Genomic DNA, 16,191 nt, shown 5'->3' on the forward strand with positions numbered 1-16,191 from the left:
TACAAAAGTTACCGATATCATTTCTCAGGGTAATGACCTAGCTGACAGAACAGCTAAACAGACTGCTCAGAATCAGACTCACACAACTGACATGACAAAGACAATAGTTCCGACACCAACACATTGCATGACAGTTAAGGATCCCGCCCTTGATGTAATTGACATACAGACACATGCTACACCAGAAGAAATAAAGAAATGGACTGAATTAGGAGGGATCCAAACGGATCAAGGATGGATGACGAAGGAAAAATCTATATGGTTTCTTCCCGACTCCATGGTTCAAGTCATCATTAATACAATACATAGTCCAGCGCACCTAGGAGAAAAAGCTATGCTAGACAGCATTCAACACATTTGGTTCAACAAACACTTGCGAGCAGCAGCTAAACAAAAAGTTCGTACCTGTATGATATGTTGTCAGTTTAATCCAGGTAAAAGCATCCCCGTAGAGCAGGGTGGATTTCAACCTCCCGATCATGCTTTTGAAGTCCTCCAGATGGATTATATCCAGATGGAACGATGTCGAGGATTCAAATATGTTCTTGTAGTTGTCTGTGCTCTTTCCCGTTGGACAGAAGCCTACCCGGTTTCAGATTACACTGCCCCGACTACTGCCAAACAGTTAGTTCGAGAATTCTTCCCACGGTACGGTTTACCACGTGTTGTCTACTCAGATAACGGCCAGCCGTTCTCATCCGAACTAATGAAACACGTTTCCCTTTTGTTAGGCTACCAATGGAAATTCCACTGTGTCCGACATCCCGAGGCAGCAGGTCTCGTGGAACGTCATAATCAAACCCTGAAAATTAGATTGTCCAAAATATGTAGGGAAAAAGGTGTCGATTGGATAGTAGCCTTACCAGTTGCGCTCTTTTACATGAGAATGGTAGCACATTCTCGAACAGGGCTATCCCCGTACGAGGTGATCTTCGGTAGACCACCAAATATGTGGGGGACGCCTGTACCTCGCAAAATCACTGATGTTGACTGTAATATGCTGACAGATTACCTGGCTTCCTTGATGTCTGCACTACAATCTTGTCGTTCACAGGTAGCCGCAGCTTTTCCCGATAATACTGAGGGGAAGCCCCATGACGTGGTTCCTGGTGACCTGGTTCTGGTCCGGAATTTCGACCGGAAGACCCAACTGGAGCCTAGGTGGAAGTCGCCGAAGCTAGTTCTATTAACTACAAGGACAGCCGTGAAGATCGCGGGACGCAAAGGGTGGTTGCACTCGAGTCATATCAAGAAATTTTATGGACTACCATCCAGTGTGAATACTCAACCTTGTATTCCCTCACAAACAGACTCAAAGCTCCCCTTGGTTGAGCAGTCAAAACCAGAACTTTACAAACTAAAATTAAGGTCTAGCAAGTCAGACAATTTGATTGTTTAAGTCCTCTCCAAGGTGAATCGGTTGAATTCGTCTCTGACATGTATCCTCTAGACCGGAATAGAGAAAGAAATCAACAGATGCAGCTTAAAAAGCATGCGTATTGTAAATCACTTCGTAGTCACTGCACAGTAACACTATTAATTTTGTTTTTTCTAAGTCTTCTGATCATCGTTTTCAAGGTACTATTGCATATGTTTTACCCTATTCTTAAGCGTGCTTACAATGTAACTGCAGAACATTCTTTTAGCGAATTACCTCCGCATGAGTTGTCCTATAGATTTGCGCTGCGCAACAACACATTCATTAGTATGTTACATCATTCCCATCAGACCAGCAATGCCACAAATTGTTGGATATGTGGCCGACTCCCTCCCTATCAGAACTATAAGGGAGTTTTGCCCCTCTTTCCATATCCGTTCACACACAATGGCTTCTGTGGAGCATGGTTTAGTTTGATTAATTCCCTAGATTCAAATTCCGCAGTTTATCAAGACAACTGGGTATGGGGAAACCTGAACCTAGTTTTGCTTAAAGTCTGCTACCCTAACAAGGAGGGACTTCCCAAAAGAACAGGAACTGATCTAGAAAATGAAGTATATGGATTAGGTAATTTTACACTTAACCTCATGATCCTGAACGTTGAATCCGAAGCTACACCAATCTTGCCCGCCATGTCAGTATTCCCAGTAAAAGGGGAATTATGTGTACAAAAGAATGGTTCCGTACACATGGGCCATAGTAAATGCACCACTGTAATAAAATTCAGTGACCAAGGCAAGTCTACATTTAGAGCTTCCCATCATTCCTACTTCATATGTGGCCAGACCGCATATATATGTCTACCTTTAGATTGGGATGGTACCTGTTACATAGCATTCCTTCTACCACCTGTTTTTCTAGCTCCTCCTGATTATCATAGAAATACCCATTTAGTACACAATAGACAGCAGAGAGATCTCCCAATTGTCGATTACACTGAAACAGCATGGGAAAAATACACAGATTTCAATAAAGGTTTCTTTCCCTATATAGGTACAGTCACTAATAGTAAGCTGATACGTAGATTAACCAGAACCCTTGAAGCAGTAGTGAACGAAACTATTTCGCCTTAGGCAATTTAACAGAAGAGCAGTCTGCTATGCGGATTGTTGTGCTTCAAAATCGCCTTGTCCTTGACGTCATCCTGGCCGATAGGGGCGGAGCTTGTAGGGTCATCGGATCAAGTTGCTGCATTTTCATACCAGAAAATTCGCCGTCGGTATATAAAGCCATAACCCGCCTTCATAAGATTATAAGCCAGATACACCAGAGTCCAGGCACCTGGACTTGGTCCGGTTGGTTCTGGGGCGTGTTGTCAGCCTGGGGATGGAGAATCCTATCCTTCCTAGGTATTGGCTTTCTCATACTATTCAGTTGCTGCTTATGTCTACAATGTGGGCCAGCGATTTGTGGTCTGTGTGCCACATCGTGTATCCCACATCCACGTTTTCGCTCAAGATCCCGGAAGAAGAAAGAAGAACAAATGATGCTATATGAACAGATCGATGGATTGATGAAGATCGATATCTCCTGAGGGTCCGTAGGGGACAAGGAGGGAATGAGGAAATATGAATTTTGTGATCAGTTATGTCCCCTATCGTAGACCCCAACGGCTCCATGTGCATGCTATGAGTACATGTATGTTCCCTCCAGTTCCAGTTTTGAAGACGCAAATACATGTGCGTCCACCGTCAATATGTCCTCTTTCAGATCCGCCATGAATGGGTCAGATATTCCATTCCTAAGTATGAAAGGCCACCGACTTAATGTGGTTCACTTTCCTCATTTTACAGATTCAGGCGAGTAGGCCCTGAATTCTGTCATCAAGCCTTTTCCTGCCTTCTGCCTCTGAAAGCTTCAGTCTGAGCCTGCATCTGTATCTATGAACTTTGTCCTACTCCCTGCGCGGCTAACGGTGCCTGATCCAGCCTGTTCCCTGCCAAAAACTGTATTTCACCTTCAAGATTATCTACTCCGCTCCTCATCCGATGCATTCCTGTCTAGTAGTTTAGGTAAACATTCCTCCAGCTACCGTGCAAAGGGCCAGGCCTCGCTGTCCTCATGCAAGTAATTCATGGCCCTGTTACCATGGAATATTCCTACCCCCTCGCATCTCATGTAGACACTTAGACGCTTGTACACGTACTAACAGTCAGTATAGAATAGATTCTATCCTAGAGACCTTTCCTTTTGGATAACACAGTTCTTTAAACATAGGATATCAGATATGATTTGGGATTAGGTTGACATAACCCCCAGACTTTTGTCTCCACATGTAGAGCTAAATGTCAAGTCCCCTTCACCCTCTAGTTGCACGTCAATCACACGTCATGCGGCTGCGCGCGCATCTCTGCCAAATATTTCTGCTGACATTGCAGGATTCTCTTATGGATCCACCCATTTGTGACATCATGTTTAATGACGTATTTTAGTTACACCCATGTTTACGCCTTTTTTGGTTACGTATGCATATTTTATCTCTCTTATCAACTGTTACGCCTCCTGCATCTGTTACACTATAATGTAATTCTTATAAAAGTGATTACCTGTCAATAATGTATGCCCTTCCTTCCTGAACTTTCGTGGTGATGGAATAGAAGCCCACAATTCGAATTGTATTCCTTTGTATAGGAATAAAGCCTTTTAAAACCTCTAATACCACGGATTCTGCCTCTTATATTTACTGAGTTATTCTTACTAGACTTTACCGCATAAAAAATAGTACCGGTAATGAAATATTTACCACAATCTGTTTTTTCGTTTCTATGCCCACTTATATAAGAGATATTTTAATTTGTTTACTGTATCCCAGAACGGTAAACTTAAAACTCACCTTGGTTGAGAGCTAATGCTGGCGCATACACGACAACTCCTGTATACAGAATCTGAAAAGCAAATTAAAACTTGAAACTTGGATGAAACATTCTCATTTTGCATTCACATATTTCTGAAGGTATGTTATAATGATTAAACTTTAACAGTTCCAGTTGTGCACAGTTAATCAAGACTACCTAAAACACATCTATTGAGGCAAAACTAGATGTGTTGTTCTGATAATATGGATAAGATACCTTACATGAGGATTGCTGGCCAGCTTATCATTTTGTATATTTAGTTAATTGTGATCAGCAATAGCCTTACAATATATAAACAAAAATCCATATAATATACCATGATTTGAATATCAATAAAGTCCCAACTCTGTACAGCATTAAAAATGTATTCCAAAAATCACCTAAGGACCCTACTTGATGGCGGGGCCTTTTCATAAAACAATCATGAACTACATTCAATATGAAAGCTAATACATATTATTACTGTATGATCAAATCTCGACAAATGCTTATATACTAGTGTACTACCCAATAAAACAACTGGTCCGTATTTCTATGCCCTCATTGAATGCTAAAACTATGCCATCTGATTTTTGGTCACACTGGCCATAAGAAGGTGATATGTGATAGCAATTGAAGGATTATCTGCCCGAGAGCAGAGTATCATGGCTTTCTTGCTAGCTGGGTACCCTTAATCCTAAAAAGAGGGAGTAACCAGCATCTGTGCTTCTGGGTAAATTTTATGCAAAACACCATAAAGTGCATCACAGCATTTTTACCACCTACTAAGCAATCACTGTAAGTGCACACCTTCTAATTTCCTAGATACATCTTAGTGGGGAAAGTACCCAATCTAATTCATAGATATAAAGAAGATTTCAGCTCCGGATATAATCTATCTAAATACTTCTCGAAACCAGGAGTCAGCTTGCGGGCAAAGTCATTTGCTGCTAGACCTTCTTCTCGAATCTCAGTTTTGAGATCCCCTTTAACACAGGACCAGTACCGCTTCTTGACAAGTTCAATTGAACCAGGGACCATTAGTACTTGTTCCGTCCACCAATGAGCTAACTGTAGCTGGGCTAGAAGATCGTGAACATGGTTCAACTTTCTACCCCACATTCTAGAGAGAGCAACCATTTTTTGGATTAATTCTAAATAAATTGATACACACGGATTTCTGTGCACGTGAATACAGTAGCACAGGGTTCAAGGCAGCCTGGGTTTCAGAAGTGGACATGCCTAATTCTTAAAAGAAGGGCGCCAATGGGGTTCCGTGTCGTAGGTCTACAGGTTCCTAAGAAAGTTGTTTTCTACTACTTGAAGTTTTTTAGTCTATTTCATCTGCATAACTCAATCCCATCTGAAGCAGCAGACACAGCTTTTTGCAGATAGATCAGCAGGACCACCCATCTCTCGTTTTGAGGGAAATAATTACCCTGGGAGTATGTAGTAGACAAGTGGTATCCTTGTCTGTTTTGCTCCTTAAATGGAATCCCCAAGTCATCATACTCAGGAATCCATTCCAGGGGAATGCCCTAGACCTTATGGCTCTTTCAAAGGAGGGGAGTGGGCTTGATAAGCATCACCTTATTTTTGAGGTATTTAGAATGAGATCCTTCTTAGATCAATAATCCAGAAAGGCTTTTTTTTTAAAGAATGTACCCCCTTTAGATAGCAACCTCTAGAACAAGCCCACAAGGTAATCTTTGTATTCTTTTTTAAAAGTAGAGTAACATCCCACATCTTAAAATGTAGTTATATGGTACCACTTCTGTGGAGCATATCTTGAATGCCTGCTTGCTGTTATCTATTTAAAGATGTGCCTCTCGTAGATCAGCACAATACCATTTTATTTCCACCAGACGTCGAAACAACCGCAATCATACAAGGCTTTTATAATGGCACATTTTTGCATTTTAAGCAGGGTTATAAAACTGTTCCGTACACTATATTGGTTATGGCCTTGATATTGTTTACTGAGATTAAAACCCTTGGCAATTCTACCACAAATGGATTACGGAGTTTTCTTTTATATAGTTTATAGATAGTGTTGAATTGGCTTTGTATGCTGATGGGTATTATGATTACATTTGATCTGCAATAAAAATAGAATGATACTTCGACAGTGTGAATGACTGTTTTTCACAGAATACAGACTATGGAATTTGCAAAATAGGGTTCAGTTTTTTTAAAGTAAGCAATGTGCAAAGAATACATTCTTTGTGTCTAAAGAAGCTTGCAGTGGAAACAACACAGATCACAGTTGCAAGAAATACTGCTGGTAAAGGGTTTTAAAAGGAACCAATTCGGACAGCCCGAACGGTTTCCTTGCATCGTAATCGGTCGTTTGGAAATGAATGCGATTCAGTCGGAAACATAGGTTCTGAATAGTATTCGGAGAACCCAAAACCCGTTCGGAGCCTTTCCGACTGACATCATAATTGGCCCCTAAATCGTAAACTGGCAAGCATTTTAAAGAAAAACAGCGTTAATTGAACAAAATATTGCAATTAAAGAGCAAAGAAAACTCCTCAACATTTAAAATTAACACAAAATTCTGTAAAGGCACAGAAGAAAAAAATGAGTAAAATCACATATCAGCATAGAGAACAATTAACAAAGAATAAGTTTCAATTAATAACAATTTATATATATCTTAATTCACATACCATCAATGTTTTTTGAAAAATGTTGATATGCCTATATCCAAAAAATTAATTATAGCAACCTTAAAAAAACCAAATTGTTCCCATTGTGCACACAGCTTGAATTCAGTCAATGCTCACAATCCCTACTGAACACAGCCCTTTACTTTCCTGAAAGGCCCTCAGCGGAGGGGGGGGGGGAGGAGAGAGAAAGAGAGAGAGAGAGTGTGTCTGTGTGTGACACCTGTGGCTAAATGTAGATGAGGTAGGCAGTTAAAATCAATCTTTTGAATTAATTTGCCATACATATTTACCTAAACATTGTAAATTTGCAGTTTGTAGGAAATTCTTAACAGGAGTTACAAATTCATTATTAAGTCTTGTGACAGTCAGATGAAAGAGGGAAATATATTTACTTTATGTCTGCTTCTCATAATTGAGCTTTGTGCAACTGCCTAAAACATTTGTGCAGTTACAGTTGCCCTACTAAAATGCAATTATGAACAGAAGTCAGAGTACCAAATGTGATATTTTTGTCATTAATATTTAGGACAAAATATTTATGTCAGAAGTTTTCACAGTGATATTCTGACATTAACTAAGAGCAAAATAGAAAAGGCCCAGCGCAACTTTGCCTGGCAGTTGTAACACCCAAGTCTCAATTTGATGAATCAGTTCACTGTCCAATGCTGCAATCTCTTCCTGTGGTAGTATTTATTTCCAAGCTATGAGTCAGCATGACAAGGACCTATGGGTCCTTAGGTCTTTTCATATATTAGTCATTGCAGTTCACTTTGTGCCTGTGGAAATACCAGTCCACAGGTCCACCAGCATGCCGAGTTAAGTCTCAGAGGTACATGTTGGATGCAACCTGGAAGCAACCTTAAGAAAAATTTACAACCATACCAAAGAAGGAACTATATAATAAAACACAGCCTTTACATGATGAGATGGTCAATATCGCAAAACCAAAGGGGATGATGGATGGAGTATTGAACATTGCAAGCACTCACCCCAGTCAACTGATCTGGGTTTAATCCATCATCATTCTTTAGCTCACTCCGCCACCCCAGTTCAGACATGGCCATATGCAAATCAGTCTGACCCTGTGCCTCATTGGAACAGTCCAGCCAGAACGGCCAAGCAATGTCTACCCTGGACTGGAAACAAGCATCCTGGGACCAGTTTCTGGCTAATCAGCTGTCATCAGCCAGGCTAGCTTGAATCCAGTGGCAAAGTGAGCAAGGGACCCACGTCTGGGCATACCCTGCCAACTTAGGGCGAACAAGCAAAACCAAAGGGGATGATGGACGGAGTGTTGAACATAGCAAGCACTCACCCCCAGTCAACTGATCTGGGTTTAATTCATCATCATTCTTTAGCTCACTCCGCCACCCCAGTTCAGACATGGCCATATGTGGCTAATCAGCTGTCATCAGCCAGGCTAGCTTGAATCCAGTGGCAAAGTGCTTGCAATGTTCAACATGTCCATCATCCCCTTTGGTTTTGAGATGGTCAATATTTTCAAACTTTTGTTGGAAGGGAACTGCAGACTAGCAAAATAATTGTTCTTGTAGCAAATAGGAAGATCAAAAACCTGTTATTGTAAGGTTGCTGTTGTCTGTGTTCCAACAGGGCACAGCTGTTTAAAAGGGCTTCTTAGTTTTATTGGTTTGCAGCCAGGATACGTGCAGATACCTGCCCCCAAATCTGCAAAGCACCACTTCCCTAGAGCATTGCCTCTCTGTTACTGAAGTGGTCAAGGGCTGCACACATTTCTGCTGCTAATCAGTGATTGTTGGTAGTTTCTAGACAAAAAACTGATAGTAGCTACATTTCGGTTACAGTATTCACACAGTTCTCCTCAACTTTGCACCCCAACCTCTCACTTTGTGGTCAGGCCATCCACATCTAAGCGGAGTTTCTCCTGTAGATAGTAGGTCAAAGTGCTGCAATATTCAACCTAGGAATTATTTTCAGTAAATTGGTCTGATAAAATTAACCTTTCAAAAGATTGAGGTACCCTGAGCAAAGGGTGACCACCTCCTTCTAGGTCATTATAGACTCTTGTTCCAGACCCGAAGATTTTTGTGATCACCTAATCATTCTCTGTGTTGTAGTGTTTTTTTCACACCCAGAAACAATGATTTGTAGGTGAGAAGATCAACGGGAAACAGTACCCCTAGGGACTTAAAGTCAGATAGTTACCCTAATCTTACACATGCATGTGGGTTAATCTCCACATTCTCTAAGCCATTGCTACAAATCATTTGTTTCTGGAGAAAAAAATACTAAGGACTGAAAGTTATAAGATGATCTTAGAAGAGTGGCCTACCCCATCCTCCTTGTAAGATGAAGCTACAGCTGCTCTTTGGTGTGTGTCCCTGCCAAAATATGTCACCTGTTGCCTCTTAGTCTAGCTAGCCAAAAAGCTCCCAGTAATGCCGGAAAAACAATGGAGTAACAATGCTTTAAATTTCATTCCACAATAGTGCAAAAACACCACTCATCTGTGCAATCCTACTTTGGGCCGGTACACACATTTTTTTAACTTAGCTCTGTTTTGGTGTAGATATTCACTGCGCTTTCCAGTGCCTCACCTCCCCTGCATCTGTTTTCATCATTTGATTTTGATGCATCACAGGTACTGTGTGCTAAAAAAGATGAATCAACAGTTATATTTGGACTGAACTGTTTTAGCTCTTTTAAAAGTGATATTTAGACTTATGTATGTTGGATCTTTGTCGTGTTGGTCTTGTTTGGTTTAGATAAAGAAACTTTATTTTTCTAAACTGGTGTGGTGTCCATTTGTAGTATTTTCACTGTGTAACTGTGTGTGTTATGTACAACTACTTTACACATTGCCTCTGAAATAGGTCTGACTGCTCGTGCCAAGCTACCAAGGGGGTGAGCAGGGGTTATATCAGGTGTGTAATCCCCGTATCCTGACTAGAGGCATGGGTCCCTAGAGACATCCATTTCTAACAGGGACAAACCTTTCATTTAGTCCAATGTTATGGAACTGCCGGTTGGATACTTTATGCAGTCAGTCCTCTTGAAGCCCTGATGCTTTGGAGCAGAAATGCTAAAACTGTCTCCAAGCAACAACACAAGTGCACTTCTGAGGGTGGCAGAACCTCAGGCGGAGAACATAGAGACTTTCAAAGTGTCAGGCAGAGGGCACAGCAAAGTCCAGTCCAGGTTCAGTGCCACTGGTCACTACGATTCTTTGTAAAAATGTCCTCACCCAGGAGATCAGCCTTATGATCCTTGGAGGTCTTAACTGTCCTTGAATTTTGAGTGAATAGGGGGTCCAACCACCTTAGGTCCATCTTATGGGTCACAGATGCCCAATGCAGCAGGTTTAGTCTACCTGATATCCGTTTGCATGTCCAGTAGTGCTGTGATATGATCCACAGTTAGGCAGGCACTAGCTAGGGGGTGGAGATGATTGCCTTTCTGCAATCAAATTCCACATGCCGGGGTTTTTCCAAGATGGCAAAAGTTTTCAGCTACACTAAACCTTGGCTTTGAGGCCTGGGGGAGTGTGTGGGACGGCCATAGGTAAATTACAAGTGACCTCCCACATGTAACACTAAACTTCAGTTTAAAGCATGAACTTTAACTACAACAAATGCAGAGGCTGCCATCTGGTTGACCAAAAGCCTGGTCTTCCAGCAGCTAGACAGAGGATACACAAGAATTGTCTTGGTATCCTGTTCCTAAATGCCCCCCCTAGTGTAGCATGCGGCCCAACAGACCCATCATCCAGGAATTTATAGTGTGGTGTCAACAGGATGCCGACAGCCCCAACTCGGAATATTCTGTTGATATCAGATGAGTGATCCCATTCAGGTCAGCCTATTGTTTGCTCCAAGGAGGCATTTCACAGCTATTCCCATGCTTGAACAAAGGCTGGGAGCTGGCAGGGGCTTATGCTAATTGGCCTCTGAGAGTTCAAGTTGCTAAAGGGTAGCTTTCTAAAAGTGTTATTTTTCCTTTATATTTTTCAAACATCCAACTTTACAATTGAATTGGATTTTTAATATCTATTGAAATAGTTATTTGATTGTTTTTCTAGGTGGGGCCATTCCTGAGATACAACATTAGTATATTAATATGTGTTCGGATTTTCTACATAGGCCAGCTACCTAAAAAACAGCTTTTAGGGCCAGTCACTGTAATTACCTGTTAACATTGATTTTGTACATGATACACTTTTAAATACCATGCACCCTGCCATGTGGGCTACAAGACTTACATAGTACTGACCTATGAATATTTCAAAGAGAGGTTTTTACCTATCAGAAAGGTTTATTTTACCAGGCCACACTGCAGGCTTAAAGTGCATCAGTCAGGCTACAGATATAGGCCTGAAACCATGTTTTTCTTTCACTGAACTGAATAGAACAATAGATGCTGCGGTCCAGAGGTGACATTTTCAAAGGCATGGCTTATACCAGGACACCATGCACCCATTGCATTACCATTTTACACTTGACAAAATGAACCCTACTGTCCAGCTACCCCAGCTTGAGATTAATGCCCCAATATGCTGCTAAGAGCAGGCGTCATGCAGACAGTGGTAGAGGCCAGAGATAGGCATACCTTGTAAAAAAAGCCAAGCATGTCACTCCTTTTCTACTTTTGGCTTTACAAAGAATTAACACAGGTAACCAACATGCATTTCACGTCCTCTGAGAGTGGCAAGGAGGGCCTAACATGGCCAATGTGCTTTCCCAGGATCTGAAATGCAGCTGTTAGGTTGAGGCCAGAGAAAGGCATGCTTTGTGCCAGGAAGTCCAGCTCCCCAGTCAGTTTACATTTTTTTTGCTTGACAATAAATGGAGTCCCGACAGGCAAGGGGTGATTTCTAGTCCCACAAGAGTTGTAATCAGGGAGTGATATATAGCCTTCTTGTTTTTCCACACACAAGTTCCACCAGATTATACCTAGCAAAATTTGGGCAGGTAAAAATGTGTAAAATATGTATACTAGTTGTGCTTATTTGGCACAAAACCCTTTTTGTGTTGAAATCAGGATTCACGTGCGACACATCATTTTTTTTTCTTTCCAATTCACATGTCTTGTACAGCGCATGGTGACTGAGGCGGGTTTCCAGCGTTTTCAGCCCTAGCTGGAGTGGCGAGTGTTTAGGTTTTGTTGAAACTTAATACGTTGTCATCTAGCCTCAGGCTGGAAGATAGTGAGTTAGAGAGTTTAGGGGTGAGGTAGATGAACGAGCAACCTCTGCCTCTTCTGATTCTGGGCACAGCAAGAAATCCTAAGTTGCTTGCACTAATATTTTTATTGATTTGGTGGGGATTGAGAAGGTGATGAAGGAAACGCAAACCTACTTTGTATTTTGCCCGATATGTAAGCATAGCGCTTCGAGTTGTATCCTACGGCTTACTGGCAGCCACTGGAAGGAGGTGTGGGCAGGGAGTGCTGATTGGGATTTAGAGATACCCAATAATATTTGTGCTGTGGCATTTTGGATGATTGCATTTTGATGACGGAGTGTGGGCTAGCCAAGTAAAGGGAATTGCCGTAGTCGAGGTGAGATAGAATTAAACCTAGTGCTACTGTTCTGTGCATACCAATGGCAAGCTATTTTAGGGTCTTCCTCAAAGCTCCAAGGAGGCCAAGGCAGCTAGCTGACACCTTCTTTGCCAAAGGAGCTTATCAGGGTATTAGTTGCTTCATCTTCAGGAGGGTATGTTCACTTTAGGTCTGGCATTAGACAGACAGTTATAGGGGTTTTCAGCCAGACTCCTCCCATTAGTCTGTTCATGTGTCATTCACATTGCTCTTCCACCCATCCCAGCATGCATCATGGGGCAATGGGTCAGTCCACTTCAGACATAGGCTGACTTCACTGTGAGTTACGGCATTTGGTCCTTTCACAAGGAGCTCCTTCACAAACAAAGTAGTTCCCTTCAGTGCTAAGGACAATATAGTAATGTGCTTATTGGAAACCAATAAAGATTTTTGCCTGCATTCATTTTTCTTTTTTTAGATTGATGAGGTCCTGACACCTTCTTGAACACCAAAGTTTTGCAAAAACCATGACCGAACAAAACATGAATTTCCTAAGCTAAAAGATTGGTGACCAGCACCAGATCTGTTGGCTTTGCCAATGCTTGTTTTAAATAAGTGGATTCGTGCGTAGGACTGAGTACAGGATAACAACGCGAAACACTGGAAACTCAAAGTGTAACAACCTACTTGCTTGACTGATTGCCACATTATGCTCTTTCTCGTTTCATGTTTAATGTGAAATGTTTGCAGTTTTGCATGTAGAAAGCTGGAACAAACATTCGAAATTTAATTCACATGTTTTTCTTGACTATTTTAAATGTTTCTTGTTTCGCTAATTATTATGGTATCTATTTATAATGTCTTTAATTGTTGAACATCAGAGGCAGCTCTTTTGTTTTGTTAATAACATACCTAAGTGCTTCCTTTTTTAAAATCTTAGAATTGTTAGAGCTTGAGTCAGCTATACCCCAACCATCTTACAAAAAACCTGCCGTTCAACACAATTTCTTCTTTATATGACGTCTTGGGTTTTTAGCATCCTTGGTCTTGTCACTGTTTCTTGGCGGTGAGTTCCTTAGTAACTGTCTCAGAATATTGCATCATGTTCCCTATTTATGGATAACCATCAAAAAGTGAAACTACCATGAGAATGTCACTTGCACGGCAACATTGCAGATAACACTCAAAAGGCGTTGCACATTGTACTAAAATGGCAATAAATGATGGTGCACATATTTGAAAAAAAAGTCCTTTGCCAGAGCACGTGGAAAATGTGAGTGTGAATTCCAACAGAAATTGTAATAATATGCAGAATTATGACCGGTAAAAACAGATCCGCATCCTTAGTCCACATATCGTGAGGACCAACTCATAATCACTCACAAAGCCCTCCATACAAAGAACCCCAAATACCTAGAAGCCAAACTATCGAGAACAGGAAGCCTGGCACTGAGAAGCTCCACTTTACTTCTTGTTCTACTCATACCTCCAAAGAAGACAAAGAGATCATCCCAGACACACCCTTTCTCAGGAAATTCCCCCAGGATTTGGAATTCACTCTCTAAGGCTCTCCGGTACAACTCCACCCTTTTCTGCTTCAAACAAGACAGCAAATCTCTATTACTTAACTACTTCGACACTCGCGCTGCGTTTCCCAAAGGACCTTAATGCTGTATTGTTATATACTTTGGGGCATATTATCAAGGGGCGGGCAAAAAGCGGCGATAATTTTATCACTTTATTAACAAGGACATGCTAGCGGGTGTTTCCTTGCCTTAGCGCCCGGTTTCTTTCCGCCTCGCCTTGCATCGCTAATGAGATGCAAGGTAGGCGTGCTTCGTAAAACTTCAGTGTAAAATATGGATAACGGGGCTTCGCCATATTATCAACGAGGCCCGTCCGGTGTAGCGCTAACTCGGCCTTAACGCAGGAATTTACCGTCTGTTAAATTCCTGACTAAGGCATACCTTTACATGGGAGGTGGATTGTGGGGCTAAGACCACAGGGCCCTATCATCAACCATATCGCCGTTTTCCACTGAACATCGCTGGAAAACCAGCGTTGTTCCATGCAAATGGCGATATCCCCGCTATCGCTGGAATTTTTGTTGCCCCGGTGATACGCGTTGTTAATAACGCACTAACCGGGCGATAAATTCCAGCGATAGACGGCGATGAATAAAAAAGCGCTAAGCGCGCTTTGCGATATGTATCGCCGTTTATTGATAATATGCCCCTCTGTGAAATATCGTGACTATCTCAATACTGTACTGTTCTATACTCTTTTAATTGCATGTTCTGACCTACACAAATCCTCACATGTAACCATTCTGGCTGTTCCTCGCTAGCCTGATTTGCATAGTCACGAGTTAAAAGTCGGAATTATCCTTTTGTTGAAAACTAAAACAACGATATGATTAAGCATTCACTAAAGACATGAATTCTCCTTCCTTAGAACATGTTTCTTGTCTTATGTTGACTAATGTCTGGACTCCATCTTGTATTGTCATGTCTCCACGTGCTTTGCACGAGAAGAGTCCTTTCTTTTCGTTAGTTGCTCTTGTAATCTGCCTAGTAACAGTCTATAAATAGCCCCTTTGTCCGTCTGGCGCATGCCCAGACTTGACCACATATGTTATCAGTTAGTCCTTGTTTGACCATGTTTTCGCGGGCTCAGGAATGTGTTAACTCCGCCCACATATTGATTCTGTATCGAAAATGTCCATAAAAGGTAATGAGTTTTGCCTCATGTTGTATCCACCCACTTATGAGCCCCTCTGTTGTGTATAAAAGGGGATCGTGTACGCAAGTTCTTTGTGCTACTCTATGCAATACTGAAGAGTGCTGTATAGGTTGTAGGACCACCCTTAAGGGTTAATAAACTCTGTCTTTGTATTTGCAGTTTCCGTGCCAACTTCCTTCTAGCTTTTGTTACAGGAGAGCGAACCCTTGTATTCTGCGGGCCTAGCTGGGGCCTGTATTCTTCAATTGGCGCCCGTCACGTGGGGCTCATCGGCGACTCGGATGCTCGAAGGACTGGTCGTGACGAAGGTGAGGAATTTGGCCGGGGATGTGATCACTGCCAGTGGCGTTTTTAGTCCTGGCATCCCGAGGTTTCTTCCTTCCCTTCCGAACTGACCTTCTGGGTGGCGCCGGTCCTTGACTTCGACCTCTTCTGTCGGTTTGCCGCGACAGCCGTTTGGGCGAATTTTGGAACTTGGCAGTTGGAATCTGGACACTCTTGATTGGTAAGAACCGTTGTACGGTACTTGCTCCGAGTTTTGAAGCCTGGGTTGGCTATTTGAGTTTGATTTGTGATGACCGGTCATATTTTGTATTGATTACTGTGAGAATATATGCGTTGCAACACATATAGGCAGGTAATGTGGAGATATTTCTCCGGAGTTGTGTAAATCTGAACGGCGCAAAGTTTAAGTACCATTTTTGATAATACTGCATATTTTGCATTATTTTTGAGCATGCCTGCTTTTAGCGCACTCCGTAAGTGGTGCTGCTGCTTTGGAAACCGGTTAGATCTTGAGGAAGCTGCTCCAGCCCCCCCAGAGGGGACTCCTAATAGGGATATGTATGTGAGGCATGGTCTTTCCTCTATAATGTACAGCACAGTGTGGAGGAAATACACCAAAAAGGATCCTGAGTTACGATGGCCTTTGTATGGATCGTTTGATATGCGTAAGATTGAGTATGTGGAACAGTGTATGTGTAAACGG

General features: G+C 41.9%; 1 protein-coding gene across 3 annotated transcripts in view; it reads right to left on the reverse strand.

Moving 5' to 3' along the window:
- SLC5A12 (solute carrier family 5 member 12) overlaps positions 1 to 16,191 on the reverse strand; it is a 262,873-nt gene that overhangs the window by 178,996 nt on the left and 67,686 nt on the right. For all 3 annotated transcript variants that reach the window (XM_085643630.1, XM_085643628.1, XM_085643629.1), the window contains exon 3: positions 4,272 to 4,323. In XM_085643630.1, the coding sequence (XP_085499756.1) occupies positions 4,272 to 4,323 (52 nt within the window). The remainder of the gene's footprint in view (positions 1 to 4,271; positions 4,324 to 16,191) is intronic.

The sequence above is a fragment of the Triturus cristatus genome, chromosome 3_1 (assembly GCF_964204655.1).
Source record: "Triturus cristatus chromosome 3_1, aTriCri1.1, whole genome shotgun sequence".
NCBI lineage: Eukaryota > Metazoa > Chordata > Amphibia > Caudata > Salamandridae > Triturus > Triturus cristatus.